The sequence below is a fragment of the Ictalurus punctatus genome, chromosome 14 (genome assembly GCF_001660625.3).
Source record: "Ictalurus punctatus breed USDA103 chromosome 14, Coco_2.0, whole genome shotgun sequence".
Classification (NCBI taxonomy): Eukaryota; Metazoa; Chordata; class Actinopteri; order Siluriformes; family Ictaluridae; genus Ictalurus; species Ictalurus punctatus.
In genome coordinates this window covers 15898138-15924230 of record NC_030429.2, presented here as the reverse complement: position 1 = coordinate 15924230, position 26093 = coordinate 15898138, and the positions used below count along the sequence as shown (strand labels likewise).

The window sequence follows — 26093 nt, the reverse complement described above, 5'->3', positions numbered from 1 at the left end:
CAGTCTTTATGGACATAACATAACATAATGGACACTAGACATAACATGAGACCAATAGAAGGCAACAAATTACCAGGAGAGACCAACAGGGACCATTAGTGGCCGTTGGAGTTTCCATTAAAACCAATGCAATTCCCATTATAACCATTAACACCAAATTCTACAAAGGGTTCTATGTTGTTTTTCAGCAGGGTAGATTTTGCACAAATTTTGGACAAACATTTTTGTGGGCAGAGCTTTACAGCATTTCACCTGATTGCTAATGAGAAGTGAATAAAAAAAAAACTGTTGCCAAATAAAAGGAGGTCATCCTGAGGGTTTCTGCCAAAATAAAAGCCACAAGGTCTAACGCATAAAAGTAAATAAAGTCAGAAATATATTACTATTGTTATATTACTATTTGTACCTCCAACTAAAAAAGTATTATTATTATTATTATTATTATTATTATTAAGTATTATTCAGTGCAAAAGAAATATTACAAAGTAGCAAAGGTTTTATATATATATATATATATATATATATATATATATATATATATATATATTATATATATATATATATATATATATATATATATATATATATATATATATATATATATATATATTTCTTTACAAACACTTATGTACATTTATAACACTACTTGTTACATTATCCTGGCATTAAATTACAAAAAAAGAGTCTCTTCTGACTGCCGTAGTCCATCTCTCTATAATTTTTTTCCTCTCTTGAAAAGTCATGGAAAGGAAATACTGGAATTTTTTTTCTTTCACTGTTGGAGCAAATGTTAATGCAAAAAGGATATTTGCTCTGGTCTCCCATATCCCTCTATAGAAGATTACCCTGCAACAGTTTACTTAAACCCAGAAATGGATGTATATGCATGAACACAATCCATTATAGCTGATGTATCGTGTAGCATGATTGAAGTGACGTGCAGGCCTTATTTATTTTTTTGGAAATGTCTTGAATATGTTATTTAAAAAGTATTAAATTTGAAGTGTTGATGCCTGCAGATGCATTGAGAATATGCGTTGCTTGGACAGCACAGGGACTTTTGTTTTGAAGTGAACGCCGGACACTTTATTTGCGGCTCCTTGCAGTTTCGCAGTCGAGCCGATAATTGTGCTATTGAGAGAGCGTCAGTGAGGCTGTTGTTCCGTTCAGCACTGAGTAATGTCTTATAGATAAGAACCCGTTTAATATTTTGACCGTATGTGTCTGTTGATTGAGAGCTTGATGCTCAGTGTGCTTTAATGGTCAGTTCCTGTCCGTCAGCACTGAAGTCCAGAGCGAGCTGAAGCGGTGTCAACATTCCTGCTGCAGGAAGGAAGAGAGTCGGAAAAGTAGGCTAGCTCAACAGAAACTGCGTGTATTATATGGTATTTAAACATGTCGGTTGCTTATTGAGTAAATTAATTGTAAATGTTTACTGTTTAAATCAGTGTTATGATTAGTTAATTAGTTGGTAGGCCGAGCAGAAGAATAATTTCCAGGCTGATTAGCCAGGCTATAAGCTAGCTGGTCACACTGGATTGTTTTGGTTGGGGTGCTGCTGGAGCTTCCTGTCCCTCTGCGCTTCTTCACCGGCTGTTATCTATTTTTTTAAAACCGACTGTCCAGCTCGCTCATGGCTACAGATGCGAGTGAGAGTGAAAGAAGCTTGAAAGAGACCGAGAGAAATAACACGGGGATAAATAAGAGCGGTGGTGAAGCAGACACACCCAGAATCAGCGCGACGCTGGAAAACAAGTCGCGTCGCATCGCTGAACAAGGAAGCGATGAAGATGTGGTGACCACGGACTGCGCACCCAGAGAGGCCGTGCCTTCTGCGGGTAATCGTGAGCATCCTGTCTTGTCTAGTCCGGGAAAACCAGAAGGAGTGCAAGAGGGAAGAGAGGAGTCTACACGGACACACAGCGGCACCCCGGTGCCGCTTCCGGACGCGCACACTGCACCGGAGCGTAATGGCAGGTCAGAGTCTCGCTCACCTCATCTACATGTTTCACCTTTAATAACCTGTTAGCTGGACGGTCATCACAAACCCTGCGATGTTTTATTTCACGAACATTATTTAAATGCGTACAATAATGTTGAGTCTCTTCATGAGAGACATATAACGTTCTGTCCATAAACTTTCCACAGACACAACACATTAGGTTCATTATTTATAGGATTGGTTGTTTTCCAGATATTGAGGTTGGGATTGAATCGTTTTTGTACCTTTTTTAATATGCATCTTTCACCTGGATATATGACTAAGAACTGCTTTAAAAATGATTTAAGATACTTAATTGGACTGTAATTATCCTTTAGAGTAAAGGTACATGGCATGGACATTTCTAGGGAAAAGATGTACTAATGGCACTTTTCCACGGTACGGCTTGACTCTGCTCACTTTTTGGTGGTTTTCCACTATGGATAGTACCTGGTACTTTTTTTAGTACCAACTTGGTGAGGTTTCAAGCGAGCCGATACTAAATGTGAGCCACACTCCGAGGGAGTAGGGATTCTCCTTAACGAGTGGTGCTATATTGTGCCTGAATAAATGTCATTTAATAGATACTTTGCATACGGTAATACTCTATTAATTGAAAAGTATGTATCATTTATCTCATTACAGATAAAATTACAACAAAGGTTTCTTTCTTAGATTTTTACATCTTGCTTGTTACTGATCTCCAAACATGTGTTTATCGAAGTCACTCCTGTCACGGCTGAATGTAATTTAGTCGTATCGAGCACTACTTAGGGTCTAGAACAGGAAAGGGATTTGGAATATGGCCTGAACGTGTATTTGTACAGGGCTTCGATAATACAACATTATTCCTGCATGAAGATAAGTGGAAAATGGACCCACGTTGAGGCGGCACTAAACCGCAGTGGAAAAGCAAGCTTAGGAAAGTAAAGTGAGCCGAGTTGTATCGTGCAGTAAAAAAGTGGCTTAAAGGTACCAAAGAGGAGGGGTACCATGCCAGGGGTAGAGGGGTGTCCAGCTTTCTCATGGCTAAAGATGTGCCAGTGATGAAGAGTGGTACCATTTAGTACACGTTTTCTCAGAGTTTATGCTTCATGATCCCCTAGCAATTCCTGTTCCCACAGTACCACTGCTCTAATCTTTCTCATGTTGGTGAACAATGAAGGAATTTTGGGTCCTTTATTTATAGCGCAGTGAAACATGAAGACACGGATGACCACTTGAGCTGCTCAACACATAGCACAACCGTTTTTGTTTGTTTGTTTGTTTGTTTGTTTTTGTTTTTTAAATGTATCAGTTACATTTATATTTAGTCTTGGCCAATTCTCTCCCAATCATACGATAACTACAAACCCTAGAAGGACAAGGCTATCACTTGCTTCCTCTGAGTCATTGCCTCTTGAGTCTGCTGCTCATGCTGCATCACAGGGCTGTGTAACATGCTCTGAGGAAAGTGCTATCCACCTGTTTCCGCTAGGGATGCACCGAATGTTTGGCAACCGAAATTATTCGGCCGAAAATAGCTAAAAAAGCACTTTCGGTGTTCGGCCGAATAAGTGAAAAGGCCAAATAAATTTGACCGAACAATGACGTGTTTGATGATGCGCCAAATAGCCTAGCAACCAGAGTGAGATGCGCAAATTTCATGACCTCCACTTCCGGCAGCGTGCTTGGAGCGATGAGGGGGCGCGCGCATGCACGAGCTATGTGCATGAGTGCATGCTCTTCAGATGTTGACAACCATGACATTGTTTACTGTGGACATGTGCGTTTGTTTTGTTTCTGTTCCGGAGTATTCTGTCATGTTGCGAGACGTAGGGGAGTACAGTACGGAAGCAGGTAAAGACCTATTTATTTAAGGGAACATAACATTAACAACGTATCTAACGATACTGTATGTACTATAATACTCCGCAAGGTGTACAGGGACGCAAGCGGTATATATCCCCAATATAATCAGCCATATAGAACCGAATAGAACCATTTTTGCACTCTTGTCAATGCACTTTTTAAATGCACTTTTTTGTTGTAGGCTACAGAGTGTTACATTCTTTCAGCAGTCAGTTATAGGCCCAACATAGGGTATTCAAGGGGGGCTCAAAGAATTTTCATTTCGGGGCATCCCTAGTTTCCGCATGCAGGAGTTCACAGATGCTCACGATTGGCTAGTGTCGCTATGATTTGTTAGGGCAGGGTATATCTGTTCCACCTAGAGAGCACGGGCAATTTTGCTCTCTTGGATTTGTGATCACTGGAGGATAGGGCTAATTTGTTTCTGTACTACTCGGGGGTCCATTTATACAATTTCAAGCTGTGGCTATAATGTCATAAGTATTTCTATGTGACCTATTTCTTCTGTCACTCTCTTATGTCTGCTTCCACCTGTATGTGAACACACACATTTGATATTTTAAAATAAATGGTACAACTGTATTTCTATAACTTCTAAAGTGATAGTTTGGGCATAACACTGTTAAATAATGAAACTTTTTACCTCTCTCTACGATGGATGGCAATAATTCTGAATCTGACTGTACGTTTTGCTTAAATTTACTATGTTGTGTATATAATGTCCAATTCGTATCCAGTATTGGCCACAAAAGTGTAACTGTGACATTTCACAATAGTCAAACTGAGTTTCTTTATCAGTACATCAAGACATAATGTGAAGCTCAGGTAAATGCTTACACATAGCACAAGGTACAGAATAAACAGCAACCAGGAGCAACTGTCAACATAAACATGATTAAAATAGATCATAATAAGTGCAATAAGAGTACACTATAATAGTAATTTATCAAAACTCAGTACGAGTTGTGTAAACAAGACAAATTGATGCGATGTACAGTAATCAGCAGCAATGATGGAAAAATAATACATTCTTTACAATCAGACTTTACATAGTTATATGCATATTTTTTATCATGAAAACTGAACATGAAAACATTAAACCTATAGATGTGCAATATGACAGTTTTGTCAGTGGTAACTAAACTAGTAGAGTTTAGTTGCTAACTAGTAGAGTAATGTTATGAATAAGCTCAAAGCTTTTTAATCAGTATTTACAAAATTCGAAAGTATTTTATTTAACAAGGAGCAAGAAGGAAATTAAGCATTCTAACGTCTAAAGGATACTAACATCTGCTTAGTGACTTGCTAGAGCGAGGTTCCCTCGGACACACACACAGGTTCCCAACTCCTGGAGTACACTGTGTCCTGGACGTTTGAGTGTTTTCCCTGCTCTTACACACTCACTTCACCTCAGGAAGGGTTATTAAGTAACTGATTAGTTGAATCAGATGTGTTAATGCAGAAAAAAAATTTGCAGGACAGGGTACTCCAGGGAACCTGTGCTCTTGAAAGGTACAATGATGTAATATATTGTGAATGTAGTGCATGTGTAAACACTCATTTTCTAAAAGCATCAAGTGATCATATAGGGAAAACATGAATACAAGGACAGTTTATCACATTGTCATCAGCACTGTTATGCAAGTGTACAGGTTCTTTTTGAGGCAGACTGATAAACATGAATGCAATTATTTATGCAATGTGAGTCATTGTGATTCTGCAGTGCACTGTTCACTGGACTTTAGTAAAACTGAAGTGAGGGAACTCCTCTGCATCCCCGGGTTAAAACTTTGGCCTCTAAAGTGTTTTTGTTTGGTGCCTAGCTAGCAGAATTTGGGTTTGAACCCCCTGAATATTTTCCAGTTCCAAATGCTTATTTGTAGATTGTTTTCATAAGACACATACAGCTCAGCTCACTGTATATACAACCACAATTCTTAAAAAGTTGGGACAGTAAGGTATATGCTAATAAAAACAAAGAGGAGTGATTTGTAAATGTACTTTGAGTTGTATTTAAACAAAAAATGTCTAAAGACAAGGTATTTGATGTTTTACTTAATCATAGATTTTTTTTATTTATTTATTTATTTATTTTAAGATAAACATTTATTTTGAAAGTGATTCATTCAAGACGTTCCAAAAAAGTTGGGACTGGGGCGGTTGGCGCCCAGGACTAATGGCAATGTGACCAATCGTCTAATCATAGTATATAAGGAGCCTCCGAAAAAGGCCTAGTCCTTCAAGAGCAAGGATGGATTGAGGCTCACCAATCTGCCAACAGATGTATCAGCGAATAATCCAACACTTTGAGAACAACATTCCCCAAACACAAATCGGTAGGATTTTGGGCATTTCACCTTCTACAGTGCACAATATAATTAAAAGATTCCAGGAATCCACTCAAATCTCGGTGCGTAAAGGGCAAGGCTGAAAACCACTTCTGAATGTGCGTAATCTCAGATCTCTCAGACGTCACTGTCTTAAAAACCGTCATGAGTCTGTAATGGATATCCTGACATGGGCTCGGGAATACTTTGGTAAACCTTTGTCAATCAACACCATTCGCCACTGCATCCACAGATGCAAGTTAAGGCTTCACTATGCAAAGCAGAAGCCATACATCAACACTGTCCATATGCACCACCAACTTCTCTGGGCTCTGTCTCATCTGAGATGGACAATAGCACAGTGGAATCATGTTTTGTGGTCCGACAAATCAACATTTCAAATAGATTTTGGACAAAACAGCTGTTATGTTCTCCGGGTCAAAGAGGAAAAGGACCATCCAAGCTGTTATCAGCATCAGGTCCAAAAGCCAGCGTCTGTCATGGTATGGGGGTGTGTTCGTGCCCATGGCGTGGGTGAGTTGCACCTCTGTGAGGGCACCATTAATGCAGAAAGATATGTACACACTTTGGAGAAAATATGCTGCCATCCAGAGCAGGACAACTCCAAACCATATTCTGCCTGGATTACAAGCGCATGGTTGCGTAAACCGAGAGTGCAGTGCTAGCATGACCTACCTGCAGTCCTGACTTGTCTCTGACTGAGAATTTGTGGCTCATTACGAAGCGCAAAATAAGGCAAAGAAGGCCCTGTACAGTTGCACAGCTGAAGAAATGCATAATTGATGAATTGGGGAAAATTCCACTTGTTAAACTTAACCAATTGGTGTCTTCAGTTCCCGAACACTTAAGTGTTATTAAAAGAAAAGGTGATGCTACACGGTGGTAAACAGTTGACTGTCCCAACTTTTTTGAAGTGTATTGTAATCATCAGGTTTGAAATGATTGTATAATTTAAAAAATAAATTAAATTCACAAAGTAATACACCAAATAATGTGTTAATGTGTTTTCAATATAGTACAGGGTGAATTGAATTTTCAAATGACTATTTTTATTTTTTGCATTTTTCATACTTTTTCATACACCATTTATGAACATTATGGTGCAAATACTCCAAAAAATGTTATTCAGTGTCAAATAACATGTTTTGCACAAAAAATGGTTCCGCTGTAAAAATGGTCCATGGAGTCATAATTTCGATTCCTTATTTAACAGCTCCAGACATCAAATGAACGTGTCCGTTAGTTTGTTTAATCATACTTTATTGACTACCCGCTAACGTTAATGAGCCAGATTAACCAATGGGAATTCATTTTTCTCATTTCCGTTTGAAAATTACAGGGTGTCCAATAAGTCAGGAACCAATGGGAATATGTTGAGCAAATATGTTGATCCGAAAATGTTAAGCAAAATCCACAAATGCATGATACAATGGCTGAGAAAATGCATAGACAGTAAAGGTGAACATGTAGAGCATATGTCATAAATAAAAAAATAAATAAAAATTAGGTATGTATATAGGGTAGGCCTGGACAATAATTCAACATCAATATATATCGTGATATAAATTTTTTCAATAAAAGTGATATGATTTTTAAACACATTTCCAATATTTCGATATACATTAAAACATTTGACTGACGTTCAGGGCGCAGGAGTCAGTTTGTTGTATTCAAGCCGAGGAGAATGAGCAGAACACAATTAGCTACGTGCGTGATGACGTAAACCACAGGCACGCAGCCAGTGCTTGGCAGTGTTAAGCTAAGCTCCAACACGGCAAGTTTTAGCTATAAAATGAGTACCCCTGACCGCAGAACAAATGCGACTGAGCGAGCTTCCACAAGTGAAGAGAAAGCAGACGAAATAGTCGATAAGAGAGGTAAGACTAATTCAGTGGTATGGAAGTGGTTTGGCTATCTAAGCTCTGATAAACTTCAGGTTTCAGTGCGCTGCAAAATGTGTCGGAGAGTGGTGCCGACTAGCAGCGGGAACACATCAAATCTGTTCCACCATCTGAAGCAGTTCCACCCGATAGAATATTCTGAGAGTCAGAACATGAGGCATCATAAAGGTTTAAGCCAACCTGTCTCTGAAATATCACCGCGACCCACATCCCCATCACCAGCTGTGTCAAAAGAGAAACCGATGCAGCAAACGCGGATCGCTGCATTCATGCCTCATGACAAAAAGTTTAAACGTTATAAAGACGTTACTAAGGCTGTCACAAACTTTTTGGCTAAGGACACGATGCCGTTTAGTACGGTAGAAAATGTGGGCTTCAGGAAAATTATGTCCGTCATCGACCCCAGATACGAGCTCCCTGGCCGGAAATATTTTTCCCGGCCAGCTATACCTACACTTTACGGTGAAGTTAGGGAAAGGGTGCAGGAGCAACTGAAGTCAGGGTCATATTTTGCGACCACAGCTGACCTGTGGTCAAGCCGAACCTTGGAACCATACTTGAGCCTGACAGTCCACTTTATTGACCAAGATTGGAAGCTTGTCAGCTTATGCCTCCAGACGGTTTACTTTCCCGAGGATCACACGGGCGAAGCAATTGCAGCCGGACTTACAGACGCGCTCGCCTCCTGGGGACTCAGCGAGGAGCGCCAGGTCTGCATCACCACAGATAGCGGGACCAATATCATCAAAGCCGCTGAGTTGAACAGATGGACAAGGCTGCAATGCTTCGGGCACCGACTGAACTCCGCTATTGGTAAGTTATACACAGTTAATATACATTTGAGTATTATGTTAAGTTATTTTGCTTATGGCATGAGGATATATTACTACAATCATTGCAGTAACAAATAGGCGATATGCTTAACACAAAATAACCTAACCTAAATGTAGCTTATCAGTGCTTGTATGTTTTGATAGCAATTTTATATTCTTTATATTTGTTTATAGTATGTTTGTGTTCACACAATTTTATGCTTGCTATGTGGTTTTTGCATGCCATGTCAAAAGAAGTTCATTGAGCATGTGTTATAATGTGCATTTGATTTGATAATTAAAACACTTGAGTTGAGGTGCTCTGTGTTGTGTAGGCTATGATTTCATGTGATTCCCCCAGTTTAAGTGACTGAATAGGCTATTCATTTATTCTTTAATTAAGACATACATATTTGTATGGATTTATACGTACATCAGTTATATTAATAAGATTCAAAGGTGTTTTACTGGCATGGAAACAGATGTTTACTTCGCCAAATCAGGTGTGAAATAAAAACAACAAAATGTACATAAGCAGAAGAATTGTGATTTTGCTGTAAGAATAATATAAATAAATCAAATTTTGTAGTTAAAATACAAATGAGAACTACATATTGCAATATTTTTTTCTCTCTCTGTGTACAGAGAAAGTTCACCAAGACAAGCGCGTGGACAGAGCAGTTGGGGTCTGTAAAAAGGTGGTGGCTGCCTTCTCCTACTCCTGGAAGAAGAAATTGGACCTTGCAGCTGCTCAGGAGGAGTATCACTTGCCACAGCACAAGCTCATCAGTGAAACCCCAACAAGATGGGGCTCCCGTCAACAAATGGTGAGGCGGGTTCTGGAGCAGAAAAGGGCCATCACAGAGGTCCTCTCAAAAGACAAGAAGACCAGGTCGCTAGTTCCTACTTGGCAAGATGTGGACGTTTTAGAGTCTATAGATGCCGCTCTAAGCCCGCTCCTTGAATTCACCGATGCCTTGTCCGGTGAGTCCTATGTCAGTGTGTCATTCCTAAAACCAGTGATGCATCTCTTCAACACCTCCATCTTGAAGGAAGCAGAGGATGACACAGACCTCACCAGGACCATAAAGACAACAGTGATGGGATACCTGAATGAAAAGTATGATGACCCAGCCACGGATGATCTACTTGACATGGCATGCCTCGTTGACCCAAGATTCAAGCTTCAGTACACTCAGGAGGAGAAGAGAGAATACATCAAAGAGAAAGCTGTGTTGGAGATGCTGAAGGGAGAGAGAGCTCTTGTGGTAAGGGAAGAGGAGTCCAGAGAAGAAGCCATGGGAGATGCTTCTGCAGCAGTGACACCAGCCAAGAAAACAAAGCGGTCTCTGGCTAGCTTTTTTTCAAACAGGTCCACCAGTACCAACACAGAAGGCTTGAGTGTACAGCAGGCAGTTGAGAGGGAGCTCAGCAACTACCTTCTGTCTCCAGATGCTGACAATGACTCAAATCCTCTGGATTGGTGGAAAGTCTCTCATAAGAACTTCCCCAGAGTAAGCCAACTGGCAAAACATTACTTGTGTATTCAAGCCACAAGCTCCCCCTCTGAGAGGGTTTTTAGTACAGGTGGCAATATTGTCACATGTAAAAGGGCATCTTTGAAGCCAGATAATGTAGACCAGCTTGTATTTCTTGCCAGAAACTTCTAGAGCCTGTCATAGGGTGTCATCAACCCCCAACAATGTCCCTGCCCCAGCAACATGTGTAGTTGTTATTGCTCACACTTTCTGTTTTCTTCAGCAACTCTGAGCATTTCTCATATTTTTTTTTTATCCTGGATGAAGCACTTTAATTTCAGTCTATAAGAATAAAATAATCAGCCTATGTTGTAGTTTAACGTGAAAGATATTAATATTGACAGTGAGTTTTATGTTTATTTGACGGTGATTACACATTTCTTGTTTGTATGAAGGTTAAATTCAAATAAAAGGTGAACGTTCATTTATTTATGCCGTTTTTATTTCTAAATTATTATATAGTTTTATAGGAGGAGAAGTTTACAGAAGTTTGAAGGTACAGACATCTGTTGTGGGCGTCCTTGGCAGTTTTTCTGAGGATTTATATTGTTCATATCGATATAGGAATTATATTGTATCGACTGAAATTAATAAATATATCGTGATATACATTTTGGCCATATCGTCCAGCCCTAATATAGGGTGTCCCAAATGTTTCCATGCATAGAGGCCTATGTTTGCTAGCACCATGTCAGTTGTACCTTTGTGGATGTCTACTTCCTTTATCGATCCGCAACACTTCCTGTCTTTTTTAAATTTGTTAAGTTTGGCAACCGTGTGTCTGTGTGTGTGTGTGTGTGTGAGAGAGAGAGAGAGAGAGAGATGTATAGGGACTTTTGTGACACGATGTAGTTTTACTCTCATTGGTTTCTGACTTTTTTGACAACCTGTAGATACAGAGCATAGCAATATTGAGAAGTCAGCCTGTGAAGTACAGAGGGTTTACTACAGGAGAGAAATAATTTTTATAAATAAAATAAAATGCCATATCGCCCTATTACTAGCATCTTCTTTGAACCTTATTGCATATGCTGCCAACCAGAATGCGTTTCAGTTTCTCCCTTATTTTAGGTAATAAGGGATATTCTATTATTAAGTCTAATATTAATCATCATGACATCTCATTTCTTCAGTAGGTGTAAATTAGGAAATCAGGACTCCAGTGCCCTTTTCAGATGGCACTCAGATGATAACATGCCTGATTCACAGACATGCTGACAGTTTGACAAACATAGTAAAATTGTTGCTTGCTTCTGCTGAGCTTTTCTCTGTGAAGATGAGGAAAAATATTGTCTCATTAATAATATATGAGCTTAGAGGTGGAGTCTTGTTAAAGGTTTGTTAATTAGTTTTACTTGAAACTCTACTAGGAATGACCATGTGCGTGATGGTGAACATGGATGGCATGGTAATTAGCAGTGTGAGACAGTGAGCCAGTGTTTGTATTCCTCTATCCTCACATCTGAGGACCACCTTTGAAATGGAAACCATTTGTTATATGAATCCCTTTTTTTTTTTTTTTTTTTTTTTTTTTTTTTTTTGGCTTTACATAATGATTTCTTGCATAAGTTTGATAATGCTTTACAACAGTCTAACAAATTGATACTGAAAGCAAAGGTTCACATACTTTTGTCACTAACAGATATGTAAAATTCGATCATTTTCATCAATAAATGACCAAGTTTAATATTTTTGTCATTTGTTTAACTGGGTTCTCTTTATCTACTTTTTGGACTTTTATTTTTTAAGGAAAATTTGATGACGTTTTAGGTCATATATATGCAGAAATATAGACGGTCCACAAACTTTCAAGCACCACTGTACTTGCAAGTGTCATTATTTTAATTCCAAACAGCAAAACTTCCAAATATGTTAATCCTCTTTTTGTAATTGCTGCAATTCCAATACACTGCAGAAATCTGCGACTGTGTAGAAGGATTTTCACTGACAGTCCTTTTATTGCTTAAGGTGATGAAAGTTTAAATAGTAGATTCTCATTATCTTTTATGCAACAGTTTTTTCATGAAGCACTGTAGAAGTTTGTATCTTTACTAGGCCCTATGTACTGTATAGACTCCAAAGCTTGTGTGTATTGTAGCACTTACATGAAGTAAAGTAATTTTCAGATAGCGTAGGCACGAATGCACTGTCTCTCGGAGTCCGAGTGTGTTAAATCCAAAAGCCTTCCTACTTAACAGTAAACCTGTTTGACTCCAGAGACAGGTCTAGAATGACTGTAAAATGATTCAGGTTGACATGCAGCAGTGAGTCACATTGAGGCTCAGCAAGGCTAGTTTTGTTGCGAGTGAATTACCTGCTAAACCACAGACATTGACAGCAACAAAAGCTCTGGTTCAAAGAAAACTGCCTGTCAACACCAAGGTTGCTGCCTAAGTGATTGTATCTTTTGATATTTTAGTTTTGAGCAACAGGAATCAGTCAGCACTACAGAGGCTCAATTGCGAATGGAAGGAATGGAGTTCAAAGAGGAGTGGCAAGATGAGGACTTCCCCAGGTAATTAAGTACTAAATGTTAAATGAAGGTGCATTTAGATGAAGGTTACTTAATATTTTCCCCGAAGGACTGTACAGTGAATTTTGTTCAATGTTTTAGTGGATGTTTCACTATATTTGCGGTTTCAGAAACCTTTATTTGCTGTACCTAGTACAATACTACTTCACTGTCTGTGTCCTCTCTGTGGAGCCCTGTATATTGAGCCCTGTATATTAAACCTGTATGTTTTATCCAACTGAAAGCTTACAAGTTTCACTTTTCTCACTAAATTTCAAGGCCACTACCTGAAGAAGGGGAGATGCACCTTGATGAACATCTCTTCACCCACACATCTGGAGAGGACGATTCTGGTATGGGCCATAGTTATATTCTTTAAACAATGTGTAAAAAGTTTTTGTTTGGCAAATGCTTGTATTAGAGATGGTACAAAAATTACTACCATTGATGCAAATTTTAAGAAACTCTGTACCACTACTGTAGCAGCTAAATTACCACCAACTGACCCAGTAAAGGACAGACCACTTGTACACCATATAATGTAACTTGTATTATGTTATTGCTTCAGGTTTAATGCCGGGGGTAGTGTAACCCTTTGACCGTTTGAACCTGGCTACATACTGCTCTACATAATGGTCATTACTAGCAAGCAGTCTGCTGATTAGCATTAGCATGATCTAAACCAAAAAAAGCATAAGGGGACAGGAAACAACTAGGCAGTTGGTTGCTTTTGTGGTTGGCATTTTTCCTAAAGCTGTATTAGAGCATGCAAGTACGAAACACTAGACTGACATTAGATGACTGAAAAAGTAAGCAGGAAAAGTATTTTTGTAATCCCTCAAAATGTGACTTTTCTAACTAAATGTTCATAATCAGATGTGCATACAGCAAGAAACAGACCATAAATAATCAATGCACATGCTCATTCGGTTGACACTTTCTACACTGTAAAATTATACTCTGTATTTCTGAGTGTTTAGCCTCTGTCTACTGCATATTGTCATGGAAATTGATTTTGATGCTAAGGGCTTCAACAGCCATAACAAATAAGTAACTATTGTTTGTATAGAATAATAGTCAAGCTAATATGATAGTATTTAAATGTCATGTATTGGGAGATTCATTAATAATTTACAGATCTAGCAATGTAAACATTCTAATTCCTAAACCAAAACACGCTCTGAAGTATCTGTGGGAGGTCATTTCTGCACTACCCTAAAAAAGTTGTCCTTTCAATGTGTAATATTAAGTATACTTATTGCTAATCCTCATTATAAACTATTCTGAAGCTCCACAGTATGAATCGAACAAAGGCAAGAACACAAAGAGGAGACTGTTGGCCCCAGAGATCAGTCTGAACCTCGATCGCAGTGAGGGCTCTGTGCTTTCTGATGAGCTGGATGAAAGCACAGAGTTAGACCTGGACGGCATGGACACCCCATCAGACAACAGCAACGAATTTGAATGGGAAGGTAAGAGTGGAGGGAGAAACATTGTGTTTGACAGCTTCTCAGGTCTGCTATATTTTAAGTCCCTTTTTTAGTCCTAACCCCCGATAAATATAAAAATTCCTAATGCACTTGATTGACCTAAGCTAGCTATAGGTATTGCTCTAAGCTCAAGGCTTGCAATATTTCTCAAGTGGTCTCTCATCAGGAAAGTGAGCCCAAGAAGCCCTTGCGTATTCCCTCATGGTTAAATAGTGTTCTTGTTTTGTGTTTCCAATCTGCTGCCATCTACTCTCTGTCCGGACGGATTGTTTCCTCCTAGTGGTTGGGAGTAGGCCTCTGGCCTGCCCTCTGTGGTAAGGGTACCTGGGTGACTGTTCATGCCAAATCCATACCAACTTGATTTTTCACATTCCTCTTTAATTGTTTGTTCATTATTTTAATTTTTACACATGCCTGTTGAATGATTCAGGACCATCAGTGATTCCTAGTCCAGGCAATGATCCATTGCGGATTATTATTTTTTTCTTCTCCATTTTATTATCGGAATGTGTCACTGTTGCATGTTTCTAAATCAGTATCCGTGAATGACTCAGTGAAATAATTCTTCAGTGAAATATTAAGATTGCAAGGTCATAGTAACAATTGTCATATTTCTGACTTTTATATATATTTTATTCAATTTATTTTATTTTTGAAGAGAAAATATGGAAAACTCAATTTTGTGGAACATTCTTTAGTCGTTGCATCTGTCGTTGCAGTAATCAACGTAATTTTATTTAAAATATCAATAGGTTCATTATAGTTTATTGTGTTCCTTAAAGCAGAGGTTTACCCCATCTGAAGTGTATTCATTGAGTGATTTGATTGATTCTCTTTTGACTAGTGGTGTCTTTGAAGCTTTTATGATTTTCATCAAGTAGCTGAAGTTTGAGCAAATTAAATCTTACTCAGGTGAAAGTTGTAAGCAAAACCTGAGGCTTTAAGGGTTTTTTTCTCCTAAGTACATGTCCTTTCATTTAGTACATGTTTTTGTTTTTATTATTTATATATATATATATATATATATATATATATATATATATATATATATATATATATATATATATATATATATATATAGGATGCTATTTGTATATATGCTCAGTGTGGGAGGGATAAGTGTTAGGGTGTTTATTAGGGGCCAAGCACTGAAGCTGCGTAGGCTCCTCTTGTAATCATTAGCGTTATTTTATTTGAGTTTTATTTTGCATTAGGGTGTTATTTTATGTGAAGAGCACAATAGCAGCAGTTGTTTATGAAAATGTAGTAACTACAGGAGAAATAGCCAAAGGAGAAAACAATTGCACAGATGTTTGTCTCTAACTCTCTTATCCTGCCTTTCAGATGATCTCCCGAAACCCAAAAGCACTGATATGCTGCAAAAAGGTGTGGAATCGGTGAACGAATATTCAGCCTGTGACGAGCGCGAGGATGGCCGACGCTGGAGGATCTTCCGTATTGGGGAGCAGGACCACCGCGTCGATATGAGGGCCATTGAGCCCTACAAAAGAGTCATCAGCCATGGAGGTGAGTAATAAAACCTGACTGCAAAAAATTACAGCTGGGATAATTGAAGTCAATTACTAATTTTCTATATCCCTTCTGCCCTTGCAACTACACTCTCGGAGCAATTTATTAGGAACACTATACTAATAGTGGGCCAGGCCTACTTTTGCTCTCAAAACAGCCTCGATTTTTCATGGTATGGATTCCACAGGATATTGGAAACATTCATTTGAGATACTGGTCACACAGTTCCTGCAGATTTACAGGTGCACTTTCATGCTGTGAATCTCCCGTTCACCCATATCCCAAAGGTATTCTACTGGATTCATGTCCGGTGACTGGGAAGGCCACTGAAGAACACTGAACTCATTGTCATGTTCATGAAACCAGATGAATTTTGCTTTTGCTTTGACATGGTGCTTTATCATGCTGGAAGTAGCCATTAGAAGATGGGTAAATGGTGGCCATGAAGGGATGCACATGGTCAGCAACAATACTCAACTAGGCTGTGGCATTCAAGAGATGATTGGTATTAACAGGACCACAGTGAGCCAAGAAAACATTCCCCACACCATTACACCACCTCCACCAGCCTAGTCTTTTGACACTATGCAGGTTTGGTCCATGGATTCATGCTGTTGATTCCAAATTCTGACCCAACCATCTGTGTGCCTCAGCAGAAACAGAGATTCATCAGACCAAGCTCCGTTTATCCAGTCTGCAGCTGTATATTTTTGGTGAGCCTGTGCCCACTGCGGCCTCGGCTTTCTTTTCTTTACAGGCAGAAGTTGGACCCGATGTGGTCGTCTGCTGTTGTAGTCCGTCCACCTCAAGGTTTGATGTGTTGTGTTCTGAGATGCTTTTCTGCTCATCACAATTGTACAGAGTGGTTATCTGAGTTACTGTACCCTTTCTGTCAGCTCAAACCAGCCTGGCCATTCTCCAACCTCTCTCAACAACACAGCGTTTCCATCCGCAGAACTACCACTCACTGGCTGTTTTCCTTTATTGTTGTGCATATAAATCCCAGCAGTGATAGAAATTCTCAAACCAGCCCGGCTAAGGGTTGATGTGAACGTTATCCAAAGCCGCTGGCCTGTATCTGATCAATTTTATGCATTGCAGTGCTGCTACACAGTTGGCTGACTTAGATAATTTCTTGAATGATTAGGTGTACAGGTGTTCCTAATAAAGTGCTTGGTAAGTGTATATTGTTCAGTTAAAATTGTGCAACTATTAGTCATGAACCAAGGGCATGTATTGAATTGGTGAGTGAAATTGCATTAGTTGGCATATGTTGCAATAATGTCCCATCAGTAATTTATTCTGTGGTAAGGATTGCTTGCAGCTATGTTCAGACATGCTTCCCACTTCTGTAGGTTACTATGGAGATGGACTGAATGCTATTATCGTCTTTGCCGTTTGCTTCATGCCTGAGAGCAATCAACAAAACTATAGATACATCATGGACAATCTTTTCAAGTAGGTTTACTCTAGTTTTTTCTGAATCATTTGACATCTACAGGAAGCAAGCTTTCATGTGCTTTTTGCTTTATCAGTATATTTGAAGCATTATGGTAGCAAAGATTGTTTTATAACCAAATATTTGAAATGACACGGAACTGGCAAAAATGAAAAATGTATTGATTCTTTTGGAAACAGGTATGTAATTGGCACTCTGGAGCTGCTGGTGGCTGAGAACTACATGATTGTGTACCTGAATGGTGCCACCTCACGCCGTAAGATGCCTAGTGTGGGCTGGCTGAGGAAGTGCTATCAACAGATAGACCGGAGGTGAGTTCTGCTAATTCAGTCTGTCTGGGTCTTGATGTATTTTAAAAGGTTTTAAAAATGTAATTTTAAAAATCAGTTTATAACTGAATGTCCTAGTGTTATGCAGCAAAGATATAGATTGAATTTGTGCAGAGGATGCACTAATGCTGCTGCTGCTGTGTAAATGGTTATTCTTCACAATTACTACAATATTTTTAAATTTGTACATTTTCTATTATGTGTTTTCTATGTTTTGTTGAGATTTGCCATGTTCATGCTTATAGATTAAGGAAGAATCTGAAGTCTTTGATTATTGTCCATCCCTCTTGGTTTATTCGCACACTCCTGACCATCACAAAACCTTTTATAAGGTCAGTCTTAATGCTTTGCAAATCAGTGTATCAGATTACCAAATACAAAACATGATTTTAACTAATCAGTCTTTTCATTTTTGTCTGTTACTTTTCCAGCTCCAAATTTAGCCAAAAAATAAAGTATGTGTACAGTCTTTCAGACCTCGCTGAGCTTGTACCAATGGAATATGTGTCAATACCAGATTGCATCAAGCAGTAAGTGAATTTCTTAATAGCAGTTTACATTTTTTCATGAATTAATTGATTCTTGTAGTTGGAGAAACATTGAAATGCATTTTAATATAACCTGGATGTCTGGACAATTCTTGTGCATATGCTCACATAAGCCGAGATCTTCCTACAAATTCGTAGTATTTGCTATAAATACCATTCTCATATCTTTCCCTGTAAATTTCTTGCTGAGTTCCCATTGGTGCTGGTTCTGAATGACCACATGTCATGAAGAACTCACCCACCTTAAGACTGACTAGAAAGTTGTTCAGGAGATTATGTTAAGCTTGTGCAACCTGGATAGGGTGCAAAGGTAGCAGCAGCACAAACTCCCTCTACTGGCATCTTTCAGTAATACACAAGAACATACATTCCTCATAGGGTGCATGTCCAGCCCATAGACTACCCTTAATTCTAGCTGGTTGATGTGGTTTAGTCTAACACTCTTCCCTGTGCCTCTGTGGCACCACATTGTTCCCAGTTGGTAAAGGATCTCTTTCCAAAGGGGCTCTGGTCCCAAGACAAACCCTTCCATGAGATAAGCCACGATTTTCTAGCAAGGTAGAGCTCATAGATCTCTTGCTGAGATAAGGATGTTTGTCTGTCTGTGGTGTTTGTAATTTAGCTACACAGTGATAAACCACTTTTGGAAGATCTTATTTTCCAACAGGCACAGGGGAATGATTCCCATGGCTAAGGGAAGTTCATAGTCCTAGTGTACTCAACAAGAGCCTGTACCACACCCAGCAGCATTACTGGAGTCATTCTGCAAGTGTGATAATGTCTACCACATGTTGGAATGACAGGGTGGCTAGCATTCTCATTGACAATAATTTTACTCAGTGTTTGATGCCAAGCAACGTAATGTATGCAGATGGATGGTGTGAAATCCAATTGGAGGCATATAAGTTGTCCAGATACAGGCATATCCTGATGCCTTTGTCCATCAGAGGCAACAGGGCCATCGGTATATGTCTTGAGAAGGTTTGTGGCGTTAGAAAGAGGACGAAAGGAAGACTTGCAACGATGACTAGTTTTGTTGGAAATAATTGCTATAAACAATCTTGTCATTTTAAGGCCATTTTATGTGACTGATGTAATTCTACTTATAATTTTCACTTAAATATTTCCAAAGTTCAAATTAAATTCAAGTTCTAAAGACATTTCAGTTAGGGAAAAAGACTAATGAACGCCAGATTTTTAAATCAACTGTCCACAAGAGGGCGCAACAAACCAACACAATCCAAAGGTGCTGTGTTCGGTTGTTTATTGCAAAGAACTAATCTGGCTGTTAACAAAGAGCATTTATTTTTAAATTAAAGTGCATAAATGTATTAAATCAAAAGATTTAACCTAGGCTCTCAGGCCAGTTCCATTGTTAAATTTAATTGTTTTTAGTCATAATTTTTGTCTTCTGATAAATATCCTTTAAATTTAGTCAATATTTCATCATATTTATTAATTTTAGTCAATTTGACTCTGCCTAAAATGGCATTGATTTAGTCAACAACATTTTAGTTGATGAGAGAATGCAAAAATGAAACCAAATATTTACACATTTTATATATTAACTTAAAAATGTATCAACAAAATCATGTGAAACTGCCCTTGTGTGAAAACCTGATCTCCTGAAATGATCGTGAGCACACTACTGTAATACAAAATGTTGGTGACATTCATTCTTATGTAAACAAACACACACATAAACAGAATGGGCAATATCGAGGTCAGCAAAAATGGTTGAGGTCCCGTCCATATATCATACGATAAGTCGATAAAGTAATTATTGTGACCGGTCTAAGTATAACTGTTAGTATAGCTGTTAAGTTTGCAGTCAGAGTAGGGGATGTCTGAACCAGAGACTGCTTCCTTAACATGGTTAAAGCTGAGGCAGTGTGTACAATGTGCTCATCCTTGGAAAAACGGCCTGGTGAACAGAATGCAGGTTTATTGGAGGGAACCTGACTCCAACCCTGATGGTTTTTTTTTTTTTTTTTTTTTTTTTTTTTTTTTAAATCAGAAAGGCTAACACAGTAGGCTAGCTTTGAGCAGCACCTCAACATGCTTGCTGCGCATAGAGCAGAAGAGAGAGGACTCTTTAACCCAGTGGGAAGAATGAGGGCATGTGCACAGAGACCCCATTCCAGACCCACTGTTGTGCGTTAGCAGTCTGACTAATTTAACAGGTTAAACCATGAGCAGCAGTACAGCAAGTGAAACCCAGTCGGCCATGTTAGCCACACGCCTGCTAATCGGTAGATTTCTAGGGGCTGTGGGACTGAGCCAAAGCCTTTGGTGAGGCCCCACTCAGAGATAAGGGAAACTCTGGCCCCTTTACACATGTTGGTAAAATCCAGGTGATATTCTCTGCCTTGGTGGTTAGGAACGGTTTAAATATAATTGAAAACTTTTGACATTTATGGGTATAAGACTTGTACTTTTCCACTTTCACATTTCAAATAAACATAAACAAGTGTAAGCAAAAATAAGAAACAGTAAATGGGTAGAAAAGCCATGAGCTTAAATAGATCATTAGGCCTATGTCAATGTTTGTGAAGAGCTTATGTTTGATTTTTGTATTACACTGTCACGCAGATCCAGTTGCCCTGTTCAAGTACAACATACTGGTTATGCCAGTTTTCTGAGGAATAAAAGAATCTTGTAGCATATGGCCACAATATTGTCGACAAGCATAATTACAAGTCATGTAACATGCAAGTGAGAGTAAAAACCCTTTAATATACTATGACCTTACACATGAACACAGTGGGCAGAATTCTTCCTCTGTGGTGTGGTGAATACAACTACCATTTGTTTATGGCTTTTTCATGTAGGAAAAAGGAACCAAAAATGTAAAGGCATTTTACTCATTAAATGTCTATCATCACTGTTGAATTCCTTCATCATTTTTACAACTCTGTAATAACAAGAATTCTGTCTGCATCCAAGAGCTTAAAGCACGTCTCTTTTAGACAGTAGAGTGTATGATTTTCTGCTGTTGGCTGTTTTAAAAATTAAAAAGCTCTCTTGTACCTTAACCCTTGTCCCTGCCCTTCTTCTAAGGTTTGATGAAGAAAAAAATAGGAATACACGTAAAAGGTATCTTTATAATTCACACTAGGTTTTTTTCCCCCCTGGTCTCCATAGCAATTATTTCCATTTGCACAAACTAACCCTTACTGTTGCGGAACTGTATTAATAATAACCACGCATGTGACGTTTGTTGCTGAATGAAAAACTGCCAGTCACTGCATGTTCGTTTATGATGGATGATTCTTCTTGTTTTTGTGTTTTTGTCTTGGTTTTTTTTTTTTTTTTTTTTTTTTAAGTTGAATTACTGATAGATTCTCATTTAAATTCACTGAATCAGGGAAACCAGTGTCACAGAATTCTTGAGAGGGGTCTCTAATGTTGACAGTCTGCACCGTTTTGGAAAGAGTGATGACAGTATTTGGAATTTTATTTGTCTCGTATCCCCTGTAAAAAAATAAATAAATAAATAAATAAATAATTAAATTATATATATATATATAATATCTCACCTTACCCATCTTTTCTCTGAACAAAAGATACAGATTTGAATGCTGACCTCATTTCCACAGTGTAAAGTGTAGACTAAATGGTATGTACAGCTACAAAAATTCTGTTTTAAGGGGGATGGATTGCCAGAGTTTTAGTCACAAATGGTGCCATTGGTTTTCTGTCACATGAGATACTTTCACAGCCGGTTTTCATGCCTCACTTCTTACCAGTGCTACCCAGACCTGTGAAGCCAGCTATAGAGTGCAGACCTTCCAGTTCAACTTGTATTGCAAGTTGTCCTCTTGAGTAACCTGAATACTGCTTTAGCTACAGAGCTGTGAAAAAAGTATGATTTTTCTTTCTGTTTTTGTTTCTCATACTAAACTGTTTTAGAAATTAAAATAAGATCTAAAATAAAACACAGGCAACCTGAGTAAACCCAAAACACAGTTTTTAAATGATAATTTTATTTATGGAAGCAAAAAAAGTTATCCAAAACCAACTGAGCCTGTCTGAAAATGTATTTGCCCTATAGTTACAGTCATAATAGGATTCAACTGGACTAGACATATGAGCAAATCCTAGTCCTAGAAGTAAGTGAAAGACTGATCTCCAGTTATCAGAAGTGTTTGGTTGCAGTTATTGCCGCTAAAGGTGGCACAAACAGATTTTAAATTTTAGGGAGCAATTAGTTTTGTCATAACATGTGTGATAGGTGTTGAGTAACTCTTTTTTTTTGGCATCAATAAAAATTGTTGTGTGTTTACTCAGTTTGCCTTTGTTTTATGTTGTATTTTGTTTGAAGATCTAAAACTATTTAGTATGAGTTATACACAAAAAACCAGAAGAAATCAAATACTTTTGTATAAATATGACAATTTTTCACAGCAATGTAAATTCAAGGGCCGTAAGAGCACTGAAATTGTTCTAAGCAAATCATTAATGAGAATATTTTGTCTGAGCAGGTCGAGTTAATGATCCTTTTCATGTGGTTTGAGTTCATGTCGCAGTCAACAGACTGATTTTGCTTTATACACTTTTTGCATTAGATTTCACATGTTCATTGCAGCTTCAAACTAAGAAACTCACACTTAAAACTTGGTCTTAATTGCTGATGTTACTTTAAATAAACATCAGTAGAGTTCTTAGTGCACAATAATGTGCATGTGAAAAGGGTCATGTAAATAATCAGTGTCTAATTAATAAAAATTTACACCTGATTTTTCTTCTCTGCTTGTTTTGTACCAAGGCATTTGAACTTAAATCCATGACACCCCTTTGATCAAAAACTAACATTCACTGTTGTATTGCTTTGTCTGTCTTATTGCATTTTATATAAAAATCTAAATGCTATCATGTTAAAATGTGTAATAATAAGTTTGACTGTTGTAGCTGTTGATGTCTGGCCATTTTCAGACATGAACCTCATTCATGTGGTATTAGATGACTTTTTTTGCATAAAGCCTAGAATCTGAAATAGCATTTGATTGGATGGTTAATCTTCACTACTCATATTGAAACTTCACCTTTTTCTCTTCTAGGCTTGACCAAGAAATGCATGGCAAAGGGGAGATGGGAGGCACAGAGTGAAGTTGAAGAGGAAATGAGAGGTGGAGGAAAATAGATTGGGGTTTTTTGTGTCTCTCTCAACTGGGGGTGGGGTGGGGTTTGTGCCTTCCAAGACTCTGTTCCCTGTTACATGGTGGAGCTTTTATTCTTTATTGTATTAGTGTGCCAAACACAAGTTGGAATCTCAATTCTGTGCTTCAAGTATTTTTATAATCTTACATGTATAAATTTGGAGTGAGCTGTCATTGTCAATAATTCCTGTTGCTTCTCCCTGAGGTTCAAGGCATTTGGTTTTCAAGTTAGTTGATGCATGTTCTACCACATTACATTTAAAATATATTTATATTAAAATGGTGATAAAGGGAAAAAAAGATTAATTAAAAAAAAAAAATATATATATATATATATATATATATATATATATATATATATATATATATATATATATATATATATATATATATATATATATATATATTACACACACACACACACATATATATATAATGTTTTTTTTGCTTTGGACTGTCCTTTATGGTGTTACTTTGACTTGCTGAAATCTCGCGTCATACATGTTACTGTTTATTGTTGAAAACCATATCGATGTTGTATGAGGAAAGTGTTCTCTCCCTCTTTGCCTCTTCAGAACGATCCTAAGGAAACGGATCAATTCATAAGTTTACTATTCTAGTCATAGATTGTATTGACGTCTGTAGCATACATTTGGGATGGGTGTTTATTGTCCTATGTTCTTGCAAGTAAAACTTCCAGAGAAAATGTCTTCCTTTTTTCCAATATGACTATTAGTACCAGGAGCACACCGCAATTACTTTAATACAGTGTGTAATGCAGGTCGTTAAGGTTATTCCAAGGTTATTGTAGTGGGATTTTTTTTTTTTTTTTTTTTTTTTTTTTTTTTTTTTTTTTTTTTTTATATAAACACATTTTACTACACCAAGACTCTTGATGACCACTGGTTTTCACCAAGTAGTGATGCACTCAGTTTGTGTCCTTATTTATAAAAGAATGTTCACATTCACATGTCACAGTTTTGGAAGTTTTCTCTGATGTGAACCAACTGCTGGTTGATAGTTATTTTACTTCTGAAATGTTTGGACTCTCTTCTTGATTCAGTGTGTTGATTTTTAAAGATTGAGTAAACAAGAAAATTCAATAAAGGAAATATTTTTAGGTGGACTACTGATCAATTTATTACTCACAAGCAGCTTGCAAAAACATTAAACTTACAATTAACTCTGGTTGATGTATTTGAACAATTTTGACACGGAATAATTAAAGTAGCAATTTGCTTAATTTCCCCTTCAGTTTTAGGTCAGGATCATGTGTTTGAAATTACCCCAGTTATTTGTTCAAAAGTTCATGTATTTTGTAAAATTAAAGGTCATTCTCTTACTGCATGCACGTATAATTTTCTTTTTTCTTTTTTCTATGATCTTTGGTCTGCCTGCTTCTCTAGCATTACCTCAAATATTACAACTTTTGATTTAGATCTTTGTCTTTGTTGCCAAGTCCCTTCCTGTGCTTAACACTAACTGTAGCTAATTATCTTCATCTGTCATCGTTCAAAGCCTGTGGTCTTATTTTCTCCATGATGTATTGAAATGTTCTGTACAATGTTGCTGCATCATTGCACTACTGAAACAGCATGTGATAAATGCCCATTGGATTGTTCTCTGTTCAACAGGTCAGACCAATGAATGTACCACCTGTTTACTGATATCCTGGTATTCTGTTGTATGTTTGAAACCACAATAATACTAATAAACAAGTATCTTTACGTTATGCTAGCTTTGGTGTTTCACCAAAAGACAGATGCAGAAGACATGATTGAAAAACAGTGCATTTCCACAATTGTTAAAAACTCATGTTCACACCAGACATAGAGCTTATTTTTGAATTATCTTGAATCAGCAGTCTGAAATTCTCTAGGCCAGGGCTGGGCAATCTTATCTGGAAAGGGCAGGTGTGGGTGCAGGTTTTCATTCCAATCTAGCAGAAGCTGCACCTAAATCTATTGAAAAAGTCAAGATCAACTAACTAAACAGGTAGAATCAGGTATGCCCCCTGCTTAACACCTAGGGACAATTGTGTTTGGGTGGAAACGCACGTTGCTGATATTCTCCCTGTGTTCACGTGCGTTTCCACCCAAACACATGCTAGTAAGTGGACTGGCTATGCTAAATTGTCCCTAGGTGTTAATTTGTGTGTGAATATATAGCACTGCCAAGGACTAATGTTGCACCAGTGTTGCCAAGTTAAATGAATTAATTGATTTCAGTTCACCCCACTGATTGATTGATTGGCTTTTCTGCTGGGCTAATTTTATTTTTTTTTTAGTTGCTGGCCAGTTTCTCAAGCTGATCCTACTTGATGAGAAGGACCTGTGTCACCAACTCCTACCTTAGCACCCTCAATTCTGCTGCATCCATATTAAGGCCACATATTGCCACAAATCCAGGGAGTCGATGTAAGTGCAAGTCTTTAATGATTAAACAACTAAAAACAAACAAAACACAGGAAAACTGAAACAAAGTACTAGACTTAGGCAAGACTGGGCAAGGAAATGAAAACTCCAAAGGAACAATAACTAAACTACTCACAGTGCAAACACAACAACATATTCTGCTTTGCAACTAAGGAGGGAAAACATAGACCTTAAATATTTCATAAAATGCAGTGCAACTC

At 37.9% G+C, this 26093-nt stretch overlaps 2 protein-coding genes across 6 annotated transcripts in view; both read left to right on the top strand.

The window, feature by feature from the left end:
• The first annotated feature begins 1102 nt into the window (after positions 1-1102).
• Positions 1103-26093, top strand: part of bnip2 (BCL2 interacting protein 2) — a 35407-nt gene continuing 10416 nt past the window's right edge. For 2 of the 5 annotated variants that reach the window (XM_053685506.1, XM_053685505.1), the window contains exons 1-11: positions 1103-1977; positions 12851-12946; positions 13223-13296; positions 14233-14415; positions 15778-15960; positions 17319-17421; positions 17602-17733; positions 17997-18083; positions 18183-18281; positions 21360-21395; positions 23360-25875. In XM_053685506.1, coding sequence (XP_053541481.1) covers positions 1634-1977; positions 12851-12946; positions 13223-13296; positions 14233-14415; positions 15778-15960; positions 17319-17421; positions 17602-17733; positions 17997-18083; positions 18183-18281; positions 21360-21395; positions 23360-23408 — 1386 coding nt within the window. In that variant the 5' untranslated portion in view covers positions 1103-1633 and the 3' untranslated portion in view covers positions 23409-25875. The remainder of the gene's footprint in view (positions 1978-12850; positions 12947-13222; positions 13297-14232; positions 14416-15777; positions 15961-17318; positions 17422-17601; positions 17734-17996; positions 18084-18182; positions 18282-21359; positions 21396-23359; positions 25876-26093) is intronic. The other 3 variants (XM_017485880.3, XM_017485879.3, XM_017485881.3) reach the window with 3 other exon arrangements.
• Positions 8065-10855, top strand: LOC108275225 (E3 SUMO-protein ligase ZBED1). Its single transcript, XM_017485877.3, has 2 exons — positions 8065-8894; positions 9539-10855. The coding sequence occupies exons 1-2, from the start codon at positions 8135-8137 to the stop codon at positions 10561-10563; spliced, it is 1785 nt and encodes a 594-aa protein (XP_017341366.3). The 5' UTR covers positions 8065-8134; the 3' UTR covers positions 10564-10855.